This window comes from Tyto alba, unplaced genomic scaffold (genome assembly GCF_018691265.1).
Source record: "Tyto alba isolate M040663 unplaced genomic scaffold, T.alba_DEE_v4.0 Super-Scaffold_18, whole genome shotgun sequence".
NCBI classification, from domain to species: domain Eukaryota; kingdom Metazoa; phylum Chordata; class Aves; order Strigiformes; family Tytonidae; genus Tyto; species Tyto alba.
In genome coordinates, this window is record NW_024881280.1 from 10,840,842 (window position 1) to 10,864,033 (window position 23,192).

The following is a 23,192-nucleotide window of genomic DNA, read 5'->3' on the forward strand; positions in this document are numbered from 1 at the left end:
AAACATTACAGCTTTGGTTCTGTCAGGTTTGTGTTTTCCAGGTTTTGAGCAGAGCTGAAATGGATGGACTATAATAAACACGAATGCTACCAGGAGAATGGTCCAGTAACTGTTATAAATGAAGTCCTTCTGGGTAAACAGCAGGAGACAAAAATTCTATCAGGAATAAAAGGAATCATGACCATCTGCCTCAAATAGTAGAAGTGAAAAAGCTGAAGTTTTCTTCAAGCATACTTGCAGAAAGCACAGCTTGCTGCATCTATGTTAAGGTCCTTATATAGACTGTCTTTACAGTTGTTGATATGAAATACTGCAGTGAAATCACTAAAATAATAATATTTTTCAAACTTCACTGTCTCTTGCCTAAAAATAAACTCCTAATAAGCAGCCAACTTGATTTGGGCTCAGAAATTGAATTTAGGGGGGCAGAGAGAAAGAAAAGGAGACCTTACGTTGGGGAAGAGAAATCCTACAACAATACTTAGAACATATCTGTTTAAATATTACAGTAACTTTTGGGAAAAATAAAATAGCTAATAGGCATTTCCCTGCTGCTGTTGTCTCGTGTCATAACTGTGTGTGTTTGAAAACCAGAAGCTTCAACAGACAAACAGAAGACCAAACAGTAGTAGCTAGACTGCCGTCAGGTTTTGAGTACTGTATTCCTCTGTAGCAACGGGGAAAGAGAGTTTTATATTCTATTTGCCTCATGAGTAAAATGTACCAAAGCTCCATGGTGTGATGGGACAGGTGGTAAGGATATTATTAAAAAAAAAAAAATTAAAATGTAAACGAAAATCTATATGATAATACATCTGAAGTTTAACCTGGTTTATTCAGTTTTCACCTTCTGCAGTGGGATTACCCAGCTGGAGATAATTATTCTGAGTGCTGAATTCTTTTGTCCTTGTGGTGAGAGGAATGAGAAGACATTTTGAGATCTCAAGGACAATTTCAGTTGATTCATTTTGTCAACAAGGGAAGGATTGAAAAGTTTGCCTTATTCATCTTTATGCCTAAGGAGCAGCCATGCTTGGTGAAAAATGATGGGAATGACCTCCTGATGATGTTCTCTTCATTCATTTTTGTTAGAGCTGTGGTTTTTGCTATTTTATGATGTATTAGATGGCAAGGTTATTTTTAAACTGCTTAAGTCACTACTGAAGTTAACATAAGTACTTACTGAATGGAAAAGCAAGGATTGATTCTTTTCAGTGTTATGAATAAATCTTCCAAAATGGGTTCCCATATACACGGTGCTCTCCAATGGCTCTTGTAAACGTGTTCATGTCAGATATCCAGCATATTTTCTTATGACACTGAATTTAGGATTCAGTCCTTTTTCATAGAAGCAGAATGGTTTAAGTTGGAGGGACCTCTGGAGGTCACCTGGGCCAAGCCCCCTGCTCCAGCAGGGCCACCCAGAGCTGGTTGCCCAGGACCGTGTCAGGACGGCTTTTGTGTATCTCCAAGGTGGGAGACTCCACAACCTCCCTGGGCACCCTGTGCCGGTGCTCAGTAATGCTCACAGTACAAAAGTGCTCAGAGGGAATCTCCTGTGTTCCAGTGTGTGCCCATCGCCTCCAGCCCTGTCACTGGGCATCACTGAAAAGAGCCTGGCTCCATCCTCTTTGCACCCTTCCTTCAGGTTTTTATACACCCTGATAAGATTCCCCTTCCGCCCACCCAATCCTTCTCTAGGATAAAGAGCCCCATCTCTCTCAGCCCTTCCTCATAGGAGAGATGTTGCGGTCTCTTTAATCATCTTCATGGCCCTTTGTTGGACTCATTCCAGTATGTCTGTGTCTTTCTCGTACTGAAGAGCCCAGAACTGGATACAGGATTCCAGGTGTGGCCCTCACAAGTGCTCATGTCCAAATTTTAATGCTGATATGAAGGGCCTTGAGTGGCAAGCATAGAAGCTCTTGAGGATTGTTTTAGGTTTTCGGCTTTCAGCTGAGCCTTTAAACAGTGGCACTAGCAGTGCTGTGAGCACAAGTCATTGCTGCTCTACCTTCAGAATAGGTCACGTTAGCCTTAACCCCCAGGTCATACGATAGATTTTCATTACTCCTTCCTTAACTCCCTGCAGGAGCTGCGCACATGGGAAGAAGAGCTGACTCGTGCTGCTGTTGAACAGAAGAACCATGAGGAGTTGCTACGAAGGCGGGAACAGGAGTTGGCAGAACGTGAGATTGATATCCTGGAAAGGGAGCTCAACATCATCATCCACCAGCTGTGTCAAGAGAAGCCTCGGGTGAAGAAACGCATGGGGAAGTTCAAGAGGAACCGGCTGAAGTTAAAAGATGGCAATCATATCAGCCTGCCTTCAGGTTGGTGACATGTTAGGCTGTGTCAGCTGGAATGGGAAGAACAGGTGAACCTGTAGATTTGGTAGCTCCTTTCTACTGATACTTATGCATTAGAAAGTATTGGATGTATTTTGGGAAAAACATGCCTCTTTGGGATCAAAGAACTCAATTTAATTCTCTTGTGGCTAGCAGTCCCCAAAGTTCCAAGTATGAAGGCCAGAAGTAAGTTTGAGATGTTACATTTGATAGTCAATGGCTGTGTAGAGTTCACAGTAAAAATGTTGGTGTTGCAGTTTAACATGTAATTATTCAAAGTGATCAGTTTAATAAAGGATGTATGTAAAAAATTATGGAAATTCTTGCACTGGGAATATTTTACATAATGCTGCAACAGAAACCATAATTACTGGATTTCTTGGCGCAGGAATCTAGAAATTACCAATAATCTATTGATAGCTGTGAGACTACAGCCCTAAATTGCTAATTTATATGTGAACTCATATTAGACAAGTAACCTCTAATACCACCTTTCTGGAAGAAATGTTAAGATTGGTGAGGTGTGAGGGAAGTCACACTTAAGAGTGGAGATAGTGATTTTCAGAAATAGGGATTCCTTATCATATGGAGGTTCAAATCTGTAAAAGAATGAAAGCGTGGGTTTTGTAAGTCACCCAAGGCTCATAATTGCCTCCAGGATGACAGCTTACACTATAGCCTTTGTTTTCTGAGAAAGATTGGCTGTTCAGAAGAGCAATGATGATAAAATGTGCATGTTAACTATCCTTTTCTTTAGGTCTGTAAGCATCTATTGCTGGTGGTTTTGCTTAGCTTAAGAAACTGAGATATAAGGTTAAAGGAATTTATACAGGGATATACTTTGGCATAATGTCAGTCAACACATGGGGGATGTATGTGTATCTATCATACACTAAGAAGATATATCTTCATGAGTATGAGTGCATGTCTTTGTGCTGAAGAAACTGCTTGTATGACAGAGGGATTAGCAATTACCTGTAAAACTTAATTTCTACATAGATCCTGTAAATTCTGCTCTTTGAAAGTTACCATAAATGATTATTTCTTTTTTCTTATATTAAAAAACCCCAGACTTTTAACTCTGTCTTTCTACTTTTGTTTTGATTTTTTTTTTTTCTTTTGGTAAACAGATTTCCAGCATAAATTCACTGTGCAGGCTTCTCCAACGATGGATAAAAGGAAAAGTTTGATCAGTAGCTGCGCCAGCCCTCCTGCAAGTCCTACCATTATTCCCAGACTCAGGGCCATACAGTGTAAGGAGCTCAGTGTAGTATTGAATTTGGGAAATGTGCAGTCTGTCAGCGTGGTAAGATGCAAAGATTCCATATCTAGGGCAGGACTTGGAAAAAAAAAAAAAAAAGAAAAAGAAAAAGAAAAAAAAAGTTCCTAAAATGTTTGCCTTGTGCCCTGGATATATGCATGTAGAGAGAAAATTGGAGTGTGTTGGTGATGGGGGACAGTATCACCTTCTTTGGAGTCCAAGCCTTACTTAACCAAGTTACTTGAAATACTGGTGCTTGACTGTATAAAAAATACATTTCTTATGTGTACAGGTTAACTTTTAAAAATACCGATTTGCAGAATAGCTCTGTGAGACATGATTGAAATGAATTAGGTTACTGTTGGAGGGAAATTAAAACAAGGGCACTTGTCATGAAAATAGCATTCCTGTAATAAAGCAGAATTAGTCAGGCAAGCATATATTAGAAGTATGAAAGGACTGTTAATTAATGTGTAGTGTTTGTATTGGATATCATGACACTTGTGTGTCTGGTACCAAACTGGTGGATCTAAAAGAGAAACCAGTGATGGAACAAATCTGTAAAGCCTATCTGTACTAATTTTGAAGGGATCTGATGGTTAGATCAGTTGTTGATAAATGGTCAGAATTATAGGAAAGAAGTCTGCATGGGTGGTTTGATTACTATTCCTGTCTAGCCTATGTTTTATTCTTTCTGCGGCTGTGGAACCAATTCTTTAATTTGTGTATCTGTTTTTTCTTTTTTTCATTTTCCTCTATTCTTACCACTTGTTAAGTGACTCCTGCTGAAAGCAGCAAAACATGGGGACGAAGCTCAGTCCTTCCAAAGGAGGAAGGCGAGGAAGAAGAGAAGAGAGGCCAGAAGAAAAAGGGACGCACCTGGGGACCAAGCTCACTTTGTCACAAGGAGCTAGGTGCAGGAGAAGATGGGTAAGAGGAGGCCTGGAACCAGAGTGGTTTCCAGGTTCTCAAGCTGGTTATGAGCTGGCTCACAGGAGATTTGCCTATCCTCTTGCAAACACTTCTGCTTCTAAACTTATTTCCTGTACCAGAGATGTTAAAGAATCAGAACAGTCTACAAAACTGCATTGCATTCAGTCCCTTCCTAGAGGTCCAGCACTGACTGATGCTTTCACTGTCTGTTAGTACCTTCTCATGTGTATTTGTAAGTAGTAGAACTTCTTTGCTCTGTAAAACTGTTTCTCTAGTAGCTTTTCTTTATTTTCAGGCTCAACTTTCTGTAGTGTTATATCCTATCTAAAACTACTTTTAAAATTCTTATCTATGCTTTTTCTTGTCTGAAAGGCTTTTATTTAAAAAGTCTCTGGTAAAGCCAGGTAAATATCTTCAGGCTTTTGGAAAGGACACGTAGCTTGAGTACATCCTGAAAGTGATTTTTGCAGAGATACAGGTTGTATCTCTATTTCTAGAGATTCTTGTTCTGTGTTGTATTTTTTTTTGGGGGGGGTGTGTGTGAATTATTTATACTAGGATTCTAATGGATCATTGCCAAAATGCTGCTTTAAACATAGGAGTATTTTGATCTTCTAAGAGGTTTGAATGCCTTGTGATTTTTAGGGGAGTTTGAAGCTTTTTCCCCTGCTAAATTCATAGTTTGATTCACCATCTTTTTTTTAGGAGGGAAAACAACCGGTCTTTAGTATTCTCTGCTCAGGTGTGAAATTCCTGGAAAATAGACGTTGACATAATGCATCAGTATTTCAGTCCTCTGCAAGAGGGTCTGGATTTAAGTGTTCTAATGATGTTAATATATGTTCTCCCTCAAAGGTACTCTTGATATGTTAACAGGGCAATGCGGAGGAAGCTTCTTCAGCTGCTGCATATGCTTCAACTATTCTATATATGAAGTATAGCATTGTACAGAATTAAAACAGATGTCACACTTTACAATCATTAATCATATACAAGGTCAGAAGATAAATGAAACTGGTAGAAAAACACGTCCACCTTGAAATCATAGGCTTAGAATTTGGGGAATAAAGCTCTTCATTTTTCTGTTCATTACTGTACGGTCTGAAGTACCAAATTTCTTTTGGGCACAGACAGCTGGAAAGGAGTTGCTTGCTAACCATGGCTGCTCTCAAAACTATCCTGTTCTCTCTACAAATTACATGTGCTATAGTATTCGTCGCCTTTTCTGGGGAGACTCTATGCCACTACGGCATTTTGCAGAGCATCTAAAACATGATAGTGTTGCTGAGAGGGTAGGCAGTATGGTTAACATACAGTGAACTACTGCTTCTTGCCGAGATCATGCCAGACTGCAGACTTGAATTTAAAGGGAGCAGAGTTGCAATAAATGTTAGTGACTTAAAAGATAGTGCTTGCTATTTTTAATATTTTTAAATTATAATTTTAGAGGGTAGTGGGATAAAAATTGGGATAAAATGAAGAGCTGAATTTGTCATAGAAAAGACCAGTTCACGTCTTCTCCATGACACTATTCTCGTAGCAGCAGTGCTGCTATTCCAGCTGCTTATGCAACTCTGATCAGGGGAACATGAATCTTCTACCACTTTCCACGTGTTCTCCACGGGAGGTAATTCCAAGTTTATGCAAGGATTACATTGTGGGAATTGCAGTGAAATTCTCTAGTGTAACTAAACTGACCTATAATTAATGTCAAGTAAAGGAAGTCATGAAAAGATTATACAGTGATTATTCACCCTTCTGCATTTATATTTGAACATGAGGAATATGCACAGCAGCAGAAGGTTGCTGTGCTGAATTTCGGAGACTAGATGAAGCTTTATGTAGGGACTAGTGGTGTGACAGTTTAGTTGTCATCTTATGGTATGTTTTCAAGGATATGTGGTGAAGTCTTATTTGTCATTATCGTTGATTAGTCTCAGACTGTTACTATGGCATGGGTGGACTTTACCCTGTTTTAAGTTTTCGCACTGGTGGTGTTACTGATTTTATGGAAAGTGACACTGGATGTAGGGTAGTCATAGTCCTCCTTGCAAGCTAAATAGGGGTGAGCCTGGGGACAGACACTTCTTGTTCATGACAGTATTGTATTAATGCCTTAACATGGTGTTTACAGAATGGTATTAAGACACCAGAGGTGCTATCTTACAGTTGTAGGGAAGTTTTTTACAATTTGCTGAGCAGATGAGCCTTGTTACCTGACTCCTAGAGAGAGGTGCTTCTAACTTCCTAATAGAAAAAGGCAACAGAGAAGTAACTCAACCATAATATAATGGAGTAATAACCTTCCTGTTATGTAGTCTAAATAGATTACAGGTAAAAAGTCTTTAGGTTCCTGAATTGTCATGATGATGACTGAAATAGCTTGCTGCTAGTCCTTTCAAATCATTCCAGTTGCTCTTTCTGTGTAGTAGTAACAGATAATACTGCTGTAGTAGGAATGTACTCTAAATCAGCATGTCTTGATTTGTCTTCAAATGCACATTACTCTAGTTAAGAGGATGTGCAGCTATCCTTTGCACAGGTCTTCGGGTTCTGCTTATAATTTGGGGGGGAGAGAGACAGGAACGAAAAATAAAAGGGAAGGATGACGATTTTATAACCTTGAGGCAAATGTAGCAGGCCTTGAAATTATTCTGGTAGCTATTTATCTTTCTGTTCAGATTGAGCTGTGCTTTGTCAGTAACAGCAAATCTGTTTTTTGCAAGGGAAGCTTGCTCTGGGAAGTCATAAAGAAGCAAACTAAGTTGGTGTGTCCTGCTGTACAATAACAGGCAATTCCCAAGACCCTTTAGGCAATTGTGTAAAGTGAAGGCTAAACTGAAGATTACTGCTGCCTATCACTTAAGACGTTGCTATCTCTACATATAGAGAACAGAGTGTGTGTTTTCCCAGCTCCATGGAAATCTCTTCCTCAATAGTTGTCTACCCATATTGTAAGAGCTTTCATATTTACTTTTGGAGGTGATCACACTGCTAACATGGTTTGTTTTTACTGACCAGCTTTCCCTTAACATACTGCTCTATTTATAGTATTTATCCTAACTGCGCATGTTGTACATGTGGATAATTTAGATATAACATAGATTATTTGGTGGGTTGTGTTATGTAGCTGAGTATAGCATGGAGGGAGTAAATCAGAACAAATCCACACATTGAATTGCATCCGTGTTGTAAAACCATGTGGTTGCCTGTCTTGACAAGTAGGATTCTGCACCGTGGTATCTGGATTCAAGTTCATAGCAGGGTACTGCATGTGCCAGGATCGTTAATGGGGGGAAAATGATTGACTTCAAGACAGTTGAGAACCCCACAGGATACTTTGTGTAATGCCTAGAGCACAGTCATCAACCAACTGAACGTGTGCTGAATCAAGTTTAGATCTTGTAACCTTGCTATAGCAATATAGTTTGGTGACAAGTAGGGCATCTCAGTTATGTTGAGAGTAGAGGAAAAATACATAACAAGGCAAAAAACCCCGATATAATAAAACTGAAATCCTGCAGTGGAAGCCATCTTAGAAATGCAGAGTGATTTTGGTGGAAAATAAGAATCGAGAGATGATTTCTATATGCTTATATCATTTCTCTGTAAGGGAACAATTGTAATGAATTATGTGTCATATCAAAGAACAATGCAAGTTAGTTGGAGAAGGTCTCGTCTCCGAAGTTTTCTGTTCTTTGAATAACAAGTCGATGCTGTTCTGTGTCCAGATGAGATCATTCAGAGCATCCACAGATCTTTTAACTTCTTTCATTCAATTTCTGTCTATCTTAAGAGTATGTTAGCTTTTCACCAGCACTAGGGTGTGTTTCATGTTGGAGTTTGGAGAAAGACACCAGAAATCTCGCAGTTCAGACTATACTGATAAATGAACAATAAAACTTTGCTGAGTATTGGTATGTCAGAAAGCTGTGCTGCTTACTAAAGCTTTCGGATGTCATGGAAGTGCTGCAGGGAACAAATAGAATGGTGGTAATGAATACCTGTGAACAGGGACTACTGATAAGCTCAGGTGCCTAGTGACATACCTTTAAATGCAGGTGACATGAAAGTAGGGATTTGGTTTGGGGTTTTTCACTTGTTTGTTTTTGTGGGATTTGGTGGTTTTTTTGTCTGTCAGTAAGAGAAACAATTACATGATTTATTATTTTAGTTACCTATTGTTCCATAATCTAGAACTTATGTTTTTAACTGTCTGTACCTAAATGCAGTGTGTTTTTTAGAGGACAAATATTGGGGTTTATAATACAGAGGCATGACTTTATTGTTGCAATTACTTTAGCATATTATTGTTCCAGTGAATGATCTTTGCCTTTCATTGTTTGTCTGTATTTCACATGGAAATATTTTTTGAGATACTTTTCCTTTCCTCCTGCTGAGCACTTTATTTTTTTTACCTGGCATGGTGGATTTGCCTTAGTTTAAAATGAAAATGTTTCACCTAATTTTTATAGTGGCGCACTCTGTTATTCTGGATGCACAGCTGTCGGTTAGCAGCAGAGGTCTCTTGCTTGCCATGGTGTAACAAATGAGGGTGGGACTTTTTGATTTCTTTTGTATTTAAGGTGCTGTAAGGATGTTGCAAAATGTCTTGCTATGGGAAGGCTTCAAATCTATGTAACTAAGAGAGATACATGCATACCCTGGGTAGAGCAATAGAGAATATAGAAGTGGGGAATTAAAATTGTTTGTGAGCATGGTACATTTTGTCCCATCTTTCTACTGTTTCAGTCTGAAAGCTCTGGTAGAAGGATACAAACAGTGGTCATCCAGTGCACCGAACCTTGGAAAGATCCAGAGAACTGCACCTGCTTTTCCGGGATTCACCAGCTTAGCAGAGATGGGTAAAGGAATTCCCTGGACTTTATATTCTCTTCTCCTCTTCCATTCACATTTGAATGAACCTCTCCTTTCCGGACCTTCACCTAGTGCCTTACAGCAATGTTTTCATTTTTGTGGTATCCATTTTTCTTTTATTCTTTGTGGCAAAAAAATCCTACTCTCTCCGTCTGGATTTCCTTTTTGTTCACCTCTATGCTTGTGCTTCTTACTTGTCAAGCTAACAAGCTTCTCTTAATTCCCCTTTAGCCCCTTGCTACCTCTTGGCTCTTTTCCTGCTAATGATATTTTGATGTGCAGCATGGTTACACCTTCCCTTGCAAGGAGATCCTTGTAATTTTCCTACCTTTTGCTCCTCATTCTCAAATATATAAATTTACTCTAGAAGTGTCTGAGGTATAGATTGCTTCTGAAATGCTGTTTTGCAATTGATCCCAACTAGACTAATGTGTCGCTAATTTCTTCCACTTCGATAGTGTTTCCAGTTACTTGTCTCAGCCTATCTGCTTTGGAGACAATAGCCTGTGAGTATTTGGCAGTTGGTGAACGATGCTTGCGATATGGACAGTTGCATCTTCTGAGGAGAAGCTGGTTTTATGTATATTTCTAAGACAGTGAAATTTGCCAGTGGAAATGTTAGATCCATGCAAAGTCTGTTTTAATTTGCTTTCCAGATGATGAAGACAGTGAATGTCTTAACGGAGAGGGCAAAGTGCACCCTTCACCTGGGCACAATCAGTCATACCTCTGCATCCCATTTCAGAAGAATGAAGACTGGGATGGCCCTTCTAGTGATGCCAACGAGGAGTCCACCCCTGTGAACTCTGCTACGAGTACGCCGCAGCTGACACCCACCAACAGCCTCAAACGTAGCGGCTCCCACCACAAGCGGTGTGAGATTGCATTGCTTGGCTGTGGAGCAGTGCTGGCTGCTGCAGGCCTGGGCTTTGATCTGTTAGAAGCAGGGAAGTGTCAACTGCTGATTGAGGAGGAGCCAGAGGCACCCAAGGAAGAGAAAAAGAAGCGCGACAGCATTTTCCAGCGAGCTGGACGCCCACGCAGGAGCACTAGTCCACCTTCCAGAAAGATCTTCAAGAAAGATGATCCTATGTTGTTGCTAGGCGAGCCATCCACATCCCTCACCCTTCTTTCCCTGTCTTCCATTTCCGAATGTAATTCCACCCGGTCTCTGCTGCGCTCAGACAGTGACGAGATTGTGGTGTATGAAATGCCTGTCAGCCCAGTGACAGTCAAGGCTCCCTTGCCAGCCATTACCAACCCACTAGTCAATGTCCAGATTGAGAGGTTCAAACAAGACCCCAACCAGTCCCTGACTCCCACACACGTGACGGTCTCTTCCCACACCCAGCAAAGTGGGCACAGGCGCACACCATCTGATGGGGCCATCAAAGGGAGCGGACTAGTTGTCAATGGGTGCCCAACCAGTGGATGCCCTTCCAGTAGCTGTTTAACTGGAGCACTGGGAGCAGGTAGGTTTTCAGCCATCTTCCTTTTCCTCTTCAGAATAAAGAGCCAAACAATGTAATTACTCATTAGGAAGTACAGATGTTGCTTATACAGCGTCCATTGTGATGGCCAGCCCACAAGAAGAGCTTATGGATGCTATCTTTATACAAATAATTAACAGAATAATGCAGTAATGGTCTCTGTTCCAGCATCTCTGAGCTAAGGAACTCTCTCTGCTCCCTTGTGCTGTGAGGCAGAGCGCAGTATTATTTCTTAGATGAAGATGGTACTAGAATACAAATGTTGCACATATTTTAGCAGTTCCTTGGGATGCCGTCTCCTTTCCATTGCTTTTATACCCTTGTTTGTATAGCTGCTACATTTCAAAGTAAATTATGATCCTTAAGGCAGTGAAAACTGGATCTCTAAAGCAGTTTGGGGCTGTGGCACTGTTGCTTTTATTCCTTTGCAAGCAAGAGGGATCTTCTGGATGTGTAGTGTTGCAGTCTTTAGGAGTGGCTGTGACTTGATAACTTGAAAAATGCTTTTCTGCTTTCTTGCCCTAGTAATTCAGAGGGGGAAAAAAAAGGACTAGAATAATAAATCAAAATCTAATTTAATTAGGCTTTTCCTAGTGGTAAAACAAAATGCGAGGTTGTCTGTTGAATGGCAGTCTGCGGTAAAATGTGGGTTAATGCAGCTGAGAACACTCATTAAAATGACATTCATGAAAATTTAAAAGTTATGTTGTGTTTATAAAAACCAACCAACCAACCAAAAAAAAAAAATCAACCAAACAGCAAACACGGTCCTCCATCCCTAATGAAAACAAACCAGGAAGCATCCGCAGTAGGTGGTGTTAAATGGCTCTTCCAGGAGTCGGCCCTGCTCGCTGCAAACAGGTGTCTCGCATCCTTCTGTGCAAGTGTCTTCCCAGTCCATTCAAGCTGTTAAGGGGTAATGTGCTCTTCAAAGGACTTGGAGAGTCCTTACCTCTGGTAGGAGCTCAAATCCATGCTCTCCAGTCCGAAAATTGAAGAAAGCAAATGAGAGAATGAGCAAAACTTGCTGCTTGTGCTTGGTCAGTGAAACAGCTGTCTTGCAATGTGTTGAGAACAGTGTAGGGATAAAGAAGCCAGTTATTCACTTCAGATTGGTGTAATCTTGAAGATACAGAGTTTGTAGATTCTGAGTGGAGGCTTTCTGCTTTGAAAATATTTTCACAGTGTACATAAAATAAACTAAGATCTGTTGGAACCATTTAGCAGTGACATCTAACATGTTTCCCTCTTCTCTTACATCCTCTGTTTTGGATAGGTGTATTAAAAACACCTAGTCCAAGTAGAGATCCCAATGAGGTCCCTCGCCTGCCAGACCCCAACCTTGTTTTTCCTCCAACCCCAAGACGATGGAATGCACAGCAGGACCCCACACTGGAAAGACCCAAGACATTGGAGTTCCTGCCCCGGCCACGTCCTGCAGCCAGTCGGCAGCGGCTTGATCCCTGGTGGTTTGTGTCGCCCAGCAATGCCAAGGGTGAATCTTCTGCCAACAGTTCAAGTACTGATACTCCAAGCAATCTGGACTCTTGTTTTGCTAGTAGCAGCAGCACTGTAGAAGAGAGACCTGGACTGCCTGCACTGCTTCCTTTCCAGGTGGGTGTTCCCGTAGAGGAGCGGACACTGTTGGACATAGATGCTGAGGGGCAGAGTCAGGACAGCACCATTCCGCTATGCAGAAGTGAACTTAACACACATAAAGCTGCAGCATATGAACTCAAGCAAGAATTCTGGTCTTAGTATGAAATCCACTGGGGATAGTGAGCCCCTCTAAATTCAATCCTACTTTTTGCACTGAGAATGCACTTTGAAGACAGATGAGATGGAGGGATGCTACAGAGGTGCTGCCTCTGCTGAAGATGTGGTGTTCGACTGCCTGATTTTTGTCTGCAGCTTGATGAAACTTGGCAACTGAGCTGCTGACTTTTGCTGTGGGGTTTTCTGTAGTCTTCCCTGCCCTCAAATTGCAGTTTGAATCTGCAATGAGCTAAAATTATCATATCAAAGTCTTTGTTACTGACCTTGTAGGATTTGGCACTTGCAGTAAATAGACTGGTATCTATCCTGGTATTAATCAGTATTTTCACAGCTCAGATATTATACTACAGCAGACACCAGTGTTTGATGTTTTCCCAAGGAATCCAGGACAGAAACAAGTAAATATCTGGAGACTATCTTCTGTGAAATGTATTCAGATCATTAGATAGGCCTGGGAATCATGGTACCCCCCACTGAAGGAGCAGAAGTAGCTATCTTAGACTCGCTTGTCCTCTTTTGCTCATGTGATAGTGCAAGGTGGAACAGATTGCAGAGGAAGGGCATGGCATCTCCACTGATGGAGGTCTTTGAGAACAGACTAACTGGACTTTTGGGAATGAGTAGGTGTAGTTGATCCTGGCTTCAAGGCAGGTTGGATGGACTTCAGTGATCTCTTGAGGTCCCTCTCAGCCCTATTTTTCTATGACCCTGTTCTTTCAAACAGATGAAGGCTTATGGCTGTTTACTCTAGCTTGTTTTTTTTTGTTTCAAGCTTTGGTTCCATCAGCCTCCTTTTCCCACCCACTGTATCCCAGGCTCATAGTCAAGCTGCCTCAGCTTTGGGAAGGGAATTAGCAGGAATTCTTTCTTTAAAGCTGTGTTGGCTTGCAGAAGTTATGTGTTTCCTCACTCTTCCCCCCCCACTTCCTGTTTTTCCTCCTTTCTTACACTTTTTAGGAGTGGCCCTTAAAACCCAAGACTGTTCTCATGCACACTGATAGTTGCTTAAGGCTATTTTGAAACTGAGGCTTGTTAGTAGTTGGATTGTGCAAACAGGAATCAGAACTTACAGATTCTGTTTTATTTTGTCACTGACTCACTGTGTGACCTTGGGTGAATAATGTAACCTCTGTGCCTGAATTTCCCCATCTGTAAATAACAGGAATAATACCTACCTCACAGGGGGAGGGGTTGGGACATATCTAATAGGTGTAACGTTCTTTGAGATCTTTGAGTAAAAGGCACTGTAGACATGTAAAACTTCATTCTTGTTCAAATATGTAAAAACTCCTAACTCTGGAGCGAGAACAGACCCCTGTCTTGAAGGAGGAAGTCACACAAATAGGGTGTGCCTATGCTCACGGTTTGCTGTGCAGAGACTTTGCGCTTCTGCAGGTATATTTTATTGGCTTTAATAAGAGCTTCTCTTCCCCAGTTTTGGCATTATAACTAAGGGATGTGGCCTTTATATGAGTGTAATAGCGTAGTCTGCTTTTTTGCAGGGTACAGCATCTCTGTTCACTCTTTTTGTACAGATCTGTGCTCATTTTGCTGATCTACTGACCATTTGGTTACAAATAACTGATTTGACAGTACTGCCAATGCAGTGCTCAACCTCTTAGGGCAGTCCAGTCCTGTTGAGAAGGCAGTGTAGCCGAATACTTTCTCACAGCTGTCAGCACACAGAACCTGTGTGTTTGGATGTTTATAACCTGATGTTAAAAACCAGCACGTGGGGGGAAGTACTGTACTTAAGGTTTTTTCTAATTCTGTTTGAGGGCTAAAACCAGCATGTTGCCATTAGTCAAGTGCACCCTTTTTTCCAAGCAATTACATTATGTTTTTGTGTAGAAAGGTCACACATTTCTTGTTTATCACATTCCATGAAAGGCGTTTAATGGCAGAATTACTTTGAATACTCCATAGCTATCCTTAATGGTGCTACACTAGCTGCTGAAGCTGGATAGACTGTTGACTGTGTAGGCAAGGTATTCTGATGGTGGTGCTGAGATACTTTAAAAAAGAAAACTTATGTTTCTGACACTTCTGTTAATGCAGACCTTTAGCATTATTGATTTTTTTTAAAACATACATGCTTTTGCTTCCCATTTCTGAAAACTGTTTGTGATCCAGGGACTGAAAAAAAAGGCAGAACCCACCCAAACAAGTGGTTAATTTCAGTTGTGCTATTGAAACAAACTCAAGGAGAGCCCAGTCAGAGGGACTAAAAAGCAGGAGATTAAAACTATCTATTTTTCATAGTCTCCTTACCATTTTAAAAAGTCTGAAGCAGAACTGGATCAACTGTTCTGAAATGTAATGCCAATAAATATCATTATAGATGTCATAGGAAGCATCATCTGCTCTACACAGACATCACCGGGAATAGTTCCATTCGAACAGAAATCTTTAAAGTCCACTTACTTGCATGGAATGGGAGGTTACCTTTCTAGGTCACATTGGTTTAACTCAGCCCACTGAACTTTCTGATACTTGGCCAATTGCTTTCACCAAGTGAACCATAAGGTTTCTGTCAAGCGCCCAGCAGGCAAGACAGCTGTAAAACCAAGTTGTTCTGCCACCACTCTTGCTTAGAAAAGTTGAGGATGGAGTATCAGAAACCCTTCCCCCTCTTTCCCTTGGTGGAACTGGTATGTAGCTGACCTGTTAGAAGTATTTTGCTCCAAAGAGCAAAATGGACATTGCTATATCAAAGGAACTGGGTAGGATAGATGACAAGGAGTCAAGGATCCGGATTAGGGTTTCCAACCTAGATGTTCTCTATTATAAAGCTGCCAGAAAGACTAGGTAGAAGCATAATGTTTGGTGTTTGTTTCTTTTTTGAACACTCCTTGGATGCAGTTATCTTCACTGACTCTAGCATATGAAATAATAAAATAAGATAGTATTTGTGCATCAACCCATAACTGTCTTCCAGTTGGGAGCCCTGTGTCTAACCTGAGGTATTGGGCAAGAGGTGTCTGTTGTAGAAACAAAGCTACTGCCTTTAGCGAGTGGTGGGGTATTCTCTGATGGGCAGAGGGAGCCTCAAGGCAAAGAATTGTTGTGTGTTTCATCTTATGCACCCCAAAAGCTATTGCAGCTGGTGTCTTGAGGCCCAGAGGCCACGTGCGTGTTTAAGCTAGCTCAACCTCTCCCTGTATGGGTCTATCCCATCTGGCTTGATTTCTCTCTGTACTTAATCTGCTGGGATTTTTCCTTCTCAGCTGTGGAAGCTGAGGTGCTCCAAATCCGCAAAGGATTGTTTCACTGTAGTCCACTAGATACTGAGAAGATATAAGACCATCAGCTCACAAATCTTTCTACTTGTTACTACTATTCCTATTTGTCAGGGAGACAAAAGTTTCAGAATATTGTTGATTAACATACCTTTCTAGCAGTGTTCTTGAAGAAGATGGTGAAAATCTTGCTATAAAAAAATTCTAATAAATGTATCACTTCCTAAATATCCAAATAAGTTGCACTTTTTTTTTTTTTTCCCCTGAGAAAATGAGAAGAAGATAACATGAGAGCACAAAATCACCGAGCAGTCTGAAAAAGTGATGAGAAAAGAATTGGGTGAAATATGTTAGCATAATTGCAGGGCTCACAAAGAGGAAGTGACAAATTTTTTAACTGATAGTAATAGTAGTAAGATTGTTGCAGAGAGAAATTTTGCTGGTCAGGAAACATGTATATGTTGTGGGGTTTTTTAAAATAGTTAGCTGGCATTATGTATCACTAATGTAACTCGTGCTAATTTTGGAAATAGAAGAAAGTTTGCCAGCCCTTCAAAGTGTGTTAACCTGTTTCTTTTTTCCTGTAAAACTGGGGGGAAAGCACAGACAGAGCAACCAGTGAAAAAAATGGTAAATTTCTTGATACATTTCTATTGGTTTCACAGAAATTATGTGGGACAGGTAGAGAGAAGAAAGCTTTTGTGTCAAAACTAAAGTGGTAATAGTTAGTGATTCTTTTTTTCTAATATTGTTGCTTCCTATGGACTGCACAGTGCTCTCTTTTGCCAGCAAGTAGGTCTTACCTCATTTCAATCCTTTCCAGAGGTGCAAATGTAACTTTTTATAGGTATTTTGTTTCCTTCAAATTATTGTTGCAAGGGGTTGATATTCAGTATGGGGCAGGGAACCTCAGTGAAAATACTCTTTTTGTAATGTTTTTCTAACAAAATCAGTATTTTCAAAGTGAATTTTTCATTACTGATGCGGACATACGTGTTCTGGTTTGGCAAGCTTTTGTGATGAAGTATTTTTCTGTACCTCTAGGAATGGGAGTAGTTGCCTTCCTCTTCATAGCATGCTGTTGTCTTAAGACTTTATGGACAATACTGCATAGAGATGTTACTTCGATTTGTCATGAAACCGGATACCTCTCATTCTGTCGAAGGTGAGGCAGTAATGGTCAAATAAAGAAAGGTCTTTGCCATCTGGAGTGTTCTGTTAAGTAGAAAATGACAGGAAACCTCCCATCTTGAGTCACCTTTCTATCTGGAGCTTAACTTTTATTTCAAACTTAATTCATCTCTGTGGGATGAATATGGGAGCTGGAGTCCCATTAGATGTATGGAACCAAACCTAATACTGTATCCCAAAAATCAGTTATAACCTGTTACTTTTGTCAATAATTTTAAGCTAATATTAATGGGTTTGTTTCTTTGGGGTTTTTGAAACCTTTCTTCTTGGGAGATGTGCTAGTTGCTTTCTAACCTTTTCTATGTGTTTTGGAAGTATTCTCAAGAACTCTTACCAACTCTGGGAAATAAGGAGGCTTATACCTTGCACAGTGATACAGGTCCTCCTTTTGGCTTCACTTTTTTCAGTACAAAATAAGGACACCTGTATTTGGAGAGGAACATTTCTGATCCTTATCCTGTTGCTGCAGAACAGTTTCTTAGCTTCCATATTTATAACTCACTCAAGGCTACATTTAGGTAAAACTGGACATTAACAGTAAGGGGTAGGCATGTGTTAAAATGTATTAGCAAACAAGCAATAAATACAGCATGTGCAAAGAGAACCAAAACATACTTATGCTGTGACAGAGGATAACTTTTAGACTTAATAAACCTTTGGTTGAACATATAATTAAGATATCTTCAGGCAAGAATGCATTCCTTTATTTTTCTGTTAAGTTTCTTAGTGTAAGCTTAGAATATGGTGGTTTGCACAGCCGGGGATACTGTAGCTAGCTGGACAGAAATGATCTTTAACCAAATCTTTATCTCCTTTTTTTCTCTATTTCCAATCCAGTTTGTGGTTTACATTTTTCCTTTTTTTGTCGTTAACAAACAAAGGAGTCTTAAGAAGAACTTATGTTTATTGTTTCCTCATCCCTAATTCCAGTTTCTCAAGGCAGTATGGAAATGCATTTATGGCTTATTCCGCTGCTCCCTCTATTGAATGTGCTAGTATAAAGTCACGTGCTGCAGTTAAAATGTACATTTGCTTTTGTTTTTTCTCATGCTCATATTTTTTAAGCAGCTTTGCCATTGGTTGAAGATGATTACAGCTTCTGAAATGACCTACATCAGCTTTATTTTTGCATGCTAAAAATAGTCTTTTCCAGGCTAAGAGGTGTGTGTGCTTGATTAAAAGGTAATTTGCCACTGGTGACTGGGTGGTGGGTCTGATGCAGCTACCAGAATTACTATTGTTCCTCTCTAACAAGGATCTCCCTTTTCTTGCAACTGGAGAGTCTTCAGCATTTCATCAATGTTTGTATGAAAGAAACACATTTTATTTCCTTCTGTACATGAGTGAAGAATCTTTTTTATTTTGGTAGTAAATGACCAGGAACATAATTTTCCAACTGAGAATAGCTTCTTGGACTGTTTAGGTTTTGTTTTGTTCTGTTTTTTCTTAAACCTGTGAAATACATACATGTGTGTTAGGTGCATCCTGTATTCCTAGGTGCCTTCTATCTCGCATGCCTCCTTGCTAGGGCCTGACATTGTTTTTTGGAGGGAACTCCTGGTTGTAGCTTTCAGCACTGTCGTGTTCATCACACACCGGGTCAAATATACCAGCACAGTAAACATTTCATGTCCTTCCATTTCCTGATGTGTGTACACACCTGTGGAAAGAAGTGTGCTACCACTGGTTCTCCTTATCTATTGATTAGAATTCTGCCCCTATCCCATCTTTATTGGTTATCAATTATTGTTACAGTGGTATTTGGGGGCCTAAGACAGAAATAAGTACATGTTTTAGGTGTGCTTTGACCTAAAATGTTTCCAAACTAGAAGCATAAGACACAGCTGGGAGAAGTGAAAGCAGGGGTTGGCAGGAAATAGCGAATAAGAAGTAAAATTATCCTTCTTAATGTAATAAGCAGTCAGAGGACAGAGGGACACCAGCTGCCTGGTAGTCTCTTGGCATTGCAGATAAGTTGAGTCCTAAAGAAGAATCTGAGGAATGTGTATTTACTTACTTTCTGGTTGTTTTCATTTTACCCTGAGCTACCTCACTTGTAGAGATGGAATGGGAAGAAAGAGTAAGTTTTGGTAAGAATTGTTCTAGGTAGGCAGTTGAGGCTAGAATGATGGGAGGACAGAGGCAAACACTTGTATTTGGCTCTTTAACATGCAAATTCCTGATGGAAAAATAAAACCAGCAATTCAGTTTAAGATTGTATTTGCGTTTACTATGTATGTCTCCGAAATAAACAATAAATGACAAGGCAGGGCATTTTTCTTGGCAGTTTCCAACCTGTAGGAGAGCTGATTGTCCACAGACCAAAAGGTGGTGATTTCATTTTGATCACTATTGCTTTTAAAAGTGAAGTTCTGTTTTTTGAAAGTAGTTTTGATATTTTTTTAAAAAATAATCTCGGGTGCTTTTGAAGTGGACCTACACATAATCCAGATTGTTTCTATGTATCTATGTATTTGCAGATTGTTTCCCTAACATATCAGATCCTAATATAGTCTATATGATATCTGAATGCTAATAATGTGCAGACAGCCCAATATAGCTAATATTAAGAAACCATGACACATTTTTAGTGTTTAGTGTAGCGGATTTATAAGATCAGTTTGAAATGGGCTACTGTTTGGTCTGTAGTGATGGGTCAGATGGATGAACAGCTAGCAAAAGGGGGCTTAGAACAAATCTGCAGGAGGAATGTTAAAGTTTTATTTGCTTCAAATAAATTATTTGAAAAATAATCATGGGGGAGGGGGCCCCACAGGGAAGGCCCTTCATTATTCAGAAATACTTTTCTAGGATCTCAAATTTTATCTTCCAGGATAGTTAGTGAGAACCTACATTGTGTTCAAAATATGTTGACTGAAACCCCAAAGTAAGACCAGAATAATGCATTTTATATATGCTATTTCAGAGTGATTGACAATGTCTCCCTGTTCTACCTTGATTGTTCCAATTTAGCATTTTCACAAGAGCAGATGTTGAGGTCAGACAAAGCTAACCTCCTTGTCTTGGAGAGACATACAGGTCTGAGAAAGAAGAAACATTGTTCTAGCCACATCCTGTTGCTTTTGTGTCTCTTTCTCTTAGCAGCAGAGGTTATAATGGAGCAGGAAGACATGCTGGTGTTTTTTCCAAGCTTCATTGGTAAGAATGCTGCTAACAGAAGTTTTCAGTATATACATGGACAAGTTCTTTGGGAATCCTTGTACTTGGTTTCTCCTCACTGAATTTCTGAACAAACCTGGTTCTGATTACTGTTTGGCATAGCTCAGTTGCACACTGAGCTGCTTCAGTTTAACTACATCTGGAGGAGAACTGAGCTTCTGCCTTGGGTTCTTCTGGAATTTGTGGATGTGGCCACTTCTCAGCTTGGGTAATGCGTTTTCTCCCAGGCCCAGTCAGTGTTGCAAAATGAGTTGTCACCCTCAACTGATTGCCCAGATACTCACAGTAGGATTGTTCTTCTGTCTTGCATGCTTTAGTGAGCAGCTCTTACAATGTCAACAGGGTTAGCATTTATACCTGAATAGGGCAGCTAATGCCTCTGAGCTGACTTTTCACACTGCATCTCAAGCACATGTTACTGTATCAGTTCTGCCATTGCTCTGTTGTCAAGGTTATCTTGACAACTGTAACATCCAGAAGTCCTAGACACTAAAGAATAAAGCCACAGTAAAAAAAAAAAAAAAAAAAGGGGGTGGGGGTGGGGGAGTTGGGAAATAAAAAAGAAAGCATACAGGTGTTTGCCAGTTGAATGGTTGAGTGGCCAGTGTTCTCTGCAGAGAGTAAACTCCATTCTTCTGCAACATAGGTCTCTTTGGGGGATGGCTAAATCCGAAGTGGAGAATATACCTAGATCCACTTTAATTCAGTAGGCAGTAGTGCCTCTCATATTTGGCATTAATAATGGAAAACTACATAAAGCCAAGAACATCTAGTAGTAAAGGCTCGTATTTAGGGTAATTAACTTTCAATTTAAAAGGGAAGAGGCCTCAATTCAAGGAAGCTCTTCGTCACATACTTAAACATCACTGAAGTCACTGGAATGTATCTGTGTGTCAGAATGCCCAAGACCCCAATTCAGCAAAGCTCTTTAAATTGGGGGATTGTCCTGTAGAAAGAAATGGTGAAGGACCAGGCTCTGTACTTTGATTGTCAGAGGAAAGAGTCAGTTTACCTGAAGAAAGAGTTTGTTCCTTCACAAGCCTCTGGGTAAATGCTGGTTTGATTACTGACTCTTGTGGCCTTTCCATGACTGCACATGCCATGCCCATTTGCTAAGTCTTACCATAAACAGGGTGAGCTTTGGGTATGTTTTCTGATCCAGGAAGAAAGAGCAACGATTTCTTCATTAGCAGATTGCTAGCTGCAAAGGGGCAGTAAGCAGTGCATGGAGGTTGTATGTGCAAGTGTCAGTTTAACCTGAGGCCTTTTCTCAGGTGTTTTTTCTCATTTTAAAAATGCATCCCTCCAGGCTGGTGGACAGACCTGACAAATTCAGCAGTGATCAACATCCACCACTGTTACTAGAGTTTCTAAGGTTCTTGTTTGTCGGCCTTTGGCACAGTACTTTGTGCTGGTATATGTGATTTCTTTGTCATAAATTCAGGACAAGCTGGAAATATCTGAGATATTTTGCCTGACTGAAGTTGAGAGGCTTATATGGAGTGGGCAGGGCAACAGTGGTGGAAAATCAGGGAAAATACCTGTGCTTTTAACAATGTCTCTTCTGTGGCTTTGAAAGTCCAAGAATTTCTCAGCCAGAGAATGTATTTCCTCCCTCTTTTTATAAGCTACTCCTTTCTTTTGCCTTATTAATTGTGGATCTGCTCCTGCTTCTATTTAAAGCCAGATGCAAAAATCAGTGACCTGACTTTCCTAGGTACAATGTTGTAAATCTGAAGAACCAGGTGAGTAGATTACTCTAGTGTAAGATCATGCCCCCATGTCTGTTCTTTTGAGATATGGGATAATTCCTGCTTGTGTTGAAATCACTGTGGAGGATGTTGGGTACTTCATAAGGAACTCCAAGCTCTGCGGGACTGGAATTCATCTTACAGCTTAAGTATTTCAGTCTGTTTTTGGAGACCTCTGTCTTCTCTTCTGTTCATGGTGTTCAAAAGTCTGTTGCTATGGAAGTAACACCTGAAAGTATGTTTTGCCCGAAGAACCTGCAATGAAAGCAGTTACATTAGCAAATGGTAACGTACCCCAGAGTTGAGTAAAATAACGGAGGCCACCAAGTTCTTCTTGTTTGTGTGATGAAATGTTGTCAAATTAAGTGATTTGTTGGAGCCTTCCTTTAACTTCTGTACAGCAGTAAGCTTAGAGGAAAAGAAGATTGCATTATTTTTTGAAAAGCTTTATTTGTGACCCGGACTTGTTGCCTCTGACCCTCTTGGGCTTAAATAGTTAAATTATATTAATGTCCAGTTTGTTTCACTGTAGGTAACACATCAACTGAATACTCTTGTGCATAATCTACTGTATCTTTCCTCTGTTCTGTGTCAATGTATTATGTGTATTTGGATTACAATTCTTTTTTGTATTAAATTATTTTATGTTATAGAACAATATTTAAGCAAAGCAAAGAGCTAATGAAAGTTGTTGGCGTTTTGGGATTTCTTTTCTCTTTGCTCTTTTTTTGGATGTACTGTAAATTGTAAACCAAGGATGCCAAGCAGGCTTGGTTCAATGGCTAAAATTATTGTATTACAGTGTAATGCTGATCTAGGCCTTGTCTCAACACTAGAGCACACAGACTTGAATAAAACTGTTATAAAAGTCATTGTCTTTAGGCCTTGAGTTCTTGGTTTTGTGCTTCAGATAATTTTGAGCAGGTACCTAGAATAGCAGTGGCATTGCCTTGCTCTGAGGAATTCAGAATTTTTCCCCGGTGCCATGAGAAGTTTATTTTTCTTTGCTAGGTATCTTGGTCCTGATCAGCTGTTCCAGCCCTGGGTCTTCCATAGGGGTTTTGAAATCTGTTTTTGCAAAACCCTGGACAGCAGACACGTGTCTGCTCAGCCCCTTTTGGTTTTTCTTTGACCAGGGCGATTAA

General features: G+C 40.2%; 1 protein-coding gene across 3 annotated transcripts in view; it reads left to right on the forward strand.

The window, feature by feature from the left end:
• The window catches only part of MAP3K9 (mitogen-activated protein kinase kinase kinase 9), a 63,220-nt gene extending 40,301 nt beyond the window's left edge, over positions 1-22,919 (forward strand). For 2 of the 3 annotated variants that reach the window (XM_042790824.1, XM_032984708.2), the window contains 6 exons: positions 2,093-2,333; positions 3,479-3,601; positions 4,386-4,539; positions 9,295-9,407; positions 10,077-10,892; positions 12,187-22,919. In XM_042790824.1, coding sequence (XP_042646758.1) covers positions 2,093-2,333; positions 3,479-3,601; positions 4,386-4,539; positions 9,295-9,407; positions 10,077-10,892; positions 12,187-12,668 — 1,929 coding nt within the window. In that variant the 3' untranslated portion in view covers positions 12,669-22,919. The remainder of the gene's footprint in view (positions 1-2,092; positions 2,334-3,478; positions 3,602-4,385; positions 4,540-9,294; positions 9,408-10,076; positions 10,893-12,186) is intronic. The other variant, XM_042790825.1, reaches the window with a different exon arrangement.
• Positions 22,920-23,192: the final 273 nt, after the last annotated feature.